The 6,000-nt window shown below is 50.5% G+C and overlaps 1 protein-coding gene across 1 annotated transcript in view; it reads right to left on the bottom strand.

Annotated features, from left to right (window-relative positions):
• The window catches only part of Tmem123 (transmembrane protein 123), a 39,218-nt gene extending 34,150 nt beyond the window's left edge, over positions 1-5,068 (bottom strand). The window contains exons 1-2 of the mRNA XM_005346783.2: positions 4,845-5,068; positions 1,052-1,108 (exon numbers count right to left, since the gene is read on the bottom strand). Of these exons, the coding sequence (XP_005346840.1) occupies positions 1,052-1,108; positions 4,845-4,944 (157 nt within the window). The 5' untranslated portion in view covers positions 4,945-5,068. The remainder of the gene's footprint in view (positions 1-1,051; positions 1,109-4,844) is intronic.
• Between the last annotated feature and the right edge of the window lie 932 nt (positions 5,069-6,000).

Here is a 6,000-nt window from a genome sequence, read left to right as displayed (position 1 = left end):
GAGTTGGTAATGACTGTAAAGCACTCAGCTCCCCATGGTAATGACTGCCACAGTTGTTGATAATTTATCACCCAGTTGATAAACACATCTTTCTAGTCCTTTTCGCCCCCATGGAAGGTTTCTGTGATTTCGCTACACATGCTGGAATTCAGCACAGTCGTCACTACGATCAGAACAGAAGCTTAGCTATGATTGCCCAGACATCAGCAGGAGACGCAGCACTAATGAGATCAAAGCACAAAAGCGTGAGGCTGACCCACAGGACGCCCTCCATGTGGGTGTGGACGCCTCTAATCCCAGTCCCTCAAGGCGGAGGCAGAACAGTGAACTTGAGAGAAACCCAAGCTACGTTGCATGACATGGTTAAATAAAGTAACAACGCAACAACACAACTCAGCTGAGAAGTTGTCTCAATCAGACTGGCCTGTGAGGAACTTTCTTGATTAATGGCTGATGTAGAGGGCACAGCCCACTCTTGGCAGTGCCCTCCCTGGGCAGGTGGTCCTGGGCTGTATCAGAAAGCAAGCTGAGCAAGCCACGAGAAACAAGCCACTGAAGAGCATCCCCCATGGGCTCTGCTCCAGGTCTTCAGCCCGAGTCCCTGCCCTGAGTGATGGGGTATGACCTGAGAGCTGGAAATGAAACAAACCATGTCGTTTTTGGCCATGGTCTTTTATCACAGCAACTGGAAGCAAGCTAGAAGAGGGTTCTCGCATATTCCAGGCTGCCCTGAAGTCCCTATGTGGCTGAGGATAACCTCAAACTCCTAGTCTTCCTGCATACACCTCTCAAGGGCCAGGATTACAGGCACCCAGCTTCCCATTACGTTTTTCCATATGTTTTCAGTACCCACACCTTTGCTAGACTAACAGCAACAATCAAGTGAACCATGACCTGCTAAAGCCTATAACAGGCAATCCTTTGCACAGGCTCCAGGGATTCGCTTGAGAGGAGCTTGTGGTTAAGGCAGGTCCTGCAGCAGCTTGAACACACTCCCTGGCTAGCAGGCTACAGCCTAGATGGACGGAATGCCTGAATCTTTAAAGCTTACCTGTGACGTTAACACGGGAGGGCAGCAGAGACACAGAGTGATTTCTACTTGGAGAGCCTGTAAATAAAGAGAGTAAAGTATATCAACATCCAACTTGGTACATAGCATAAGCCCTCTGCCTTTCAGTGAAGGGTTTAGGACTCCAAGGAGGGTGCACACCGAAGCCAACTGCCTGACTGTCTTTCTGTGAGAGGTCAGAGATGCTTCATCATGGGCCCTGAGGAGGAGTGCGGAATGTGTCCCTTACAGAAGCCACCAGGTTGATGAGCAGTCCGGCTCTCTCTGCTTCCTAGGTCGAAGCGGGAGGGGAGAGGGTCTTGCATTTTGAAATAACTGTGAGCTTGAAGAAAATGAGAGGCCATTTAGTACATGTGTGTTCATCAGACATATAGTCCATGTCTAGCCAGATACTGGGTCTGTAAGCCTGGGTGCAGTATGCAGATGAAGGGGCGGGGCACTCACAGCTGGGGAGGGGCAAGGCCTCAGGATGGCAGAGGCATGGCAGAGGAGAGGTTCTGCTTGTAACACTGTTGCTATGAAAAACGCTAGGTTTGAGGCTGCACTGTTGGGTCTTTCTCCATAACAAACCTTCACACAGTGCTCACCATGTGCCACCCTCTGGTGATGTCAGCTATGCCCTGGTGGTGTGGACCCCAGAAAGGCTCTCTTTGTTTATGGGTGCCTCCAGTCTTCTCACCACTAGCACCCCTCCTTCCACTCGGTGCAGAGATAACATCTGTAGGTCTCTTATTTTTCAGGGAAGATCTCAGAAGGACTTTTAATTTGGGGAGCGGGGAAGCAGCATTTTAGTGGTTTACTTTGGAATCCACATAAAGCCTACAACCCACGAGGAACGAGAACTCAGGTAATGCCATTGTTGTTCCTGTCGCACAGAGACCAGCCCTACTGGGGGCACTCACAAAGTAAAGAGACACAAAGGCGTTATTTATGGTTCTCACACAACCCACTCCCAACAAACTACCTCACTCAAAACAGACGTCCAGAGGGAACCAAAGAAACACAAAGAAAAACCAGCAACAACTTTGAAATATTTACCAACTGTTAAATGTATTTCTTATGCAAATGTCTTCCTCTGGATGAAACCATCACCCAGAGAGGAGGAACTCAGACAGGTCCCGGATCAATTCAGTGGCCAACAACAGTAAGTGCTTGGGGGGGAGGGGGTTCCTCAGCCTCCTGGAAATTCTATGATGGCTGGAGCACCACTCTGCAGTGTGACAGGGACTGAGGCCCAGAAAAAGCTGCTCAGCTCCTTAGTGGGTCTGGATGTAGATCAGGCTGATTACTTCCAAAACCTGCGTAGATCTGTCTCTCCTCTCCATTATCTTCCTGGTGTTACATCACCAGCTGCTCCTTCCTCAACCAAGCCAGCCCCCTGATTCCTCCCTCTTCTGGGTTCATGGTACAAACTACTGGCGAGTGATCGGTCCCACTGCCCAAGACTTCGTAACAAAGATCGACCTCCGTCTGGACTGCTGCATAAGCCTCAGTTACTGTCACTCCCAAGACAGCATTTCGTGGCAAAATACTGGACTGTTTGAACAGACATTTACATCCTTTTGGTTATAAGTTAATAAGTTATTTCATTCCCCTAAGGTTGTTGAAAGTGTATTTGTTACTTGCCATAAAAACATACTGAGTGCTAGGGTTGGTGTGCCACCACACCCACCACCACCATCTCCATAAATTATTATTATTTTAGACACGGATGCTCTATATAGCCCTGGCCATCTTGGCACTCACTATGCAGAACAAGACAGCCTAGAACTCCACAGAAATCAACCTGTTTTTGTTTCTGGAGTGCTGGGATTAAAGATGTGTGCCACCGTGCAAGGCAGAATAATACTTGAAAACTAGAAGTCCCATGACATTGTTTTCTGTCTTCCACAATATTCTGGACAGCACTGTGGAATGAAAACTACCATCAGCTGATGTGGCTTGGTGACGAAATGGCTGAGCCTGGGTTCTGATCTGAAGGCAAACATACATTACTGGCTTTACTGTAAATAAGATAGCCTACCTGGAAGTCTCAGACTTCTCAGCTATAAAATGGAGATGGTATATAAGGATCGTTAGGGGATTTACAGATCTTAATTTAGCGTAGTGGTGGCAGTGGGGAACATGACAGAGAATGTACCTAGCAAATATCAGCCATGTTTCAGAATGGCTGCGAAAAATTGTATTGTAATGCTGCTTATCTAATCACACCCGGCACACAAAGACTAGAACAGGAACTTGGTTTTGTTTTTGAGTTGTTTATAAATTTTAGAGATAAGGTCTCTCTTTGTAGCTCAGGCTGGCCTTAAACTCAACCTTCCTGCCTTGCTCATTCCTTTGAAGTGCAGGAACTACCAGAGGGCCTGGTCCTGTTCACGAGACTTTTAGCAGCATTTACAGTGACAGTCTTAGAACTGAACTCACTGCTTCTACTAGTTCATGACACCAGGGCATTAGAGCATTTCAAGTTTTCCAAATAGCACTAACCTCTCTAGTGAGACATTCAAAAACAGAGCGTAGTGAGAAAGTGTTCTGAGAGCAAAAGCTAGAAAAAGGGCACTCACTTTCCTCTAGTCAGTACCACATGCGAGGAAACAGATTTATTTGTACACACAAAGCAGGCAGTTAGAGAAAATGAAGGCCTCCTTCCATAAACATTAGCATAATATTTGATGTAAGACAGAGCACCGACCAATTTTACTCTTCGTTCTTTCCTTAACCCATCTCAGAAATAGGTTTGCATCTCCGGTTTCTCACAGGTACGGATCAAAAGAGTGATGAAACCCTGTAAGGCCCGGATTTGGGAAGCTGAGTTAGAAGGCCAGCAGTTCAAGGTTATCTTCGGCCACAATAGAGTTCAAAGCCAGCTAGGGCTACGGTGTTACTAGACCTGCCTTAACAAAACAATGAAATTCAGCACAACAAACAAACAAGGTTGCTTAATTCACCCGGATTATTCCAGAAAAAGCAGGCGTTGGGCTCAAACCACCTGCTTAAGTAAACTGACTGGTTATCTTTTCATAGATGAGACTAAGAAACGCACACCAGATGGACAGAACTGAAAAACACAAAGCCTGTGGTCGGTCACTTACGAACTTAGCGACTAGACCACAGCGACTGGGCTCTAGGTGATAAGGGAAAACAGAATTCTCACAAACTCAGAGTTCTTCTCAAAGTGTCTAAAAGGTCAAGGTCTAGAAGGGAAACAAAATTCCCTACACCGAAGGCTGACAACATCATTTTGTTATGGCTTTAATGACGTCGGCTCCAGACAACACAGACCTGGAGGTTGCTGCGCAGGTGGCTTGCAGCCCTAGGGAGGCCTCGGTCCGGCATAAGCCTCACCTGCGCGGGGGAACAAGGGGTTCACACACGAGGATCCCACCCAGCCGCACTGGCCCTGGAAGCCAACTTGTAGCTTCTGGGGGACCTCCAGCTGGAAGCCGTGTGGGTATTTGAAAGCCGGATTTGTTTCTGCAGCAGTCAGTGGGCATATTTCAATCCACAGGTCTTTCTACCAGTCACAGAACTCCAGGGAAACCTCGGCAGAGGGGCCATCCCAGGGAAACTCAACAGGTTACCCGCACCGCGAGGGCCTGCAGCCCCTATGTACGGAAGAGCCAGAGTCTCGATCGGCAGGTGGCCCAGGGGAACTGGGGAAACCCGCCCCAGCCGCAGTTCCCCTACGCCCGCGGAGCCGGGAACTTTCCACGCGGACGCCGGACGTGGAGACGCAGGCCGCCCCAGCGCGCTTCCTCCCGGCCGGCGGACTCACCCTGAGGGTCCGCACCGTCCGCCGCGGCCCCCGGCAGCGCCAGCACCTGCAGCGCGCCCAGCAGCAGCAGCAGCAGCGCGGCCCGCGCGCACAGCGCCATTGTTCCCAGGGCCCTGGAGCGCCCGCACCAACCGCAACCGCACCGCGCCCAGAGCTGCCCTCCGCGCACGCGACCGCTCCGCGTCCCCTTCCGCCGCGTACCGCTCCCCTGCAGCCGCAGCCGCCGCCGGTCTACCCCCTCCCCCCCATGACCAAATACGGCTCGGGCCCGGCTGGGGCGGGGCCTGGGCGTGGTCCAGAGGGGGCGGGGCCGGGAAAAGCGGCCGAACCAGAATGGGCGTGGCTCTTCGAACCGAATGAGGCCCAGCTAAGAGGGGGCGGGGCGCTCGGAGGCGGGCGAGGGCGTGGTCTGCCAGCCGGGGCGTGGGCGGGACTGGATGGGAACGCGGAGCCCCTCTTCTCAGCCACTGGCCGCCAGTGGTCTTTCCCGACGTTCGGAAGACAGGCATTGTATAGTTTTCGGGTGGGGATTGGAGCGCGTGCGGCGAGTCGCAGGCTGGATGGCTGCAGAGGAAGCCCCTTAGAGAAGTGTAGAAAGGACAGATTCTACTTAGGAAGTTCAAAAGTTAACATCACGATCTTCAGACTTCAGTTGCGTCTCCTTTTTTCGACGTTTGTGCAGAAACAACTCGTAGAGTGGGTAGTGCGGCTCACAGAACTGTTGGAAATTTGGCACCTACAACCTGCCCCTTTCTGCATGGAGTCCGCTGACCTGGTTCAGGACAGCTTGTTGTAATCTACTTTTTCGGCAAAAATCCCTCTTAAGCCAATGCTCCCAAAGACTGTTTTGATTCCTCCCAGAACTCTAAAATCATATATAACTGGTGCAGACTCCTCAACTAATGTCGAAGACAACGAGGGCATTGCAGCTGTCTCATGCCTGGCCTGATCCAGGGCACTTTGAAGATAAGTTAAAAATCTTGTTATGAGAGATACTTTTGACCATTAGCAAAGCTTATCAGTTATAGATTGTAGTGCACCATGCCCGTCTGCGCTCTATACGATACCATTCAGTTCGTGAGCTGGGCAAGGGGTTGGAGATTGAAACACACAAAGACACACAGACAGACACGGGTCATCCTTGAAACAGGAATGC

The sequence above is a fragment of the Microtus ochrogaster genome, chromosome 5 (genome assembly GCF_000317375.1).
Source record: "Microtus ochrogaster isolate Prairie Vole_2 chromosome 5, MicOch1.0, whole genome shotgun sequence".
Taxonomy (NCBI): domain Eukaryota; kingdom Metazoa; phylum Chordata; class Mammalia; order Rodentia; family Cricetidae; genus Microtus; species Microtus ochrogaster.
This window is presented reverse-complemented; position numbering and strand designations above follow the sequence as displayed.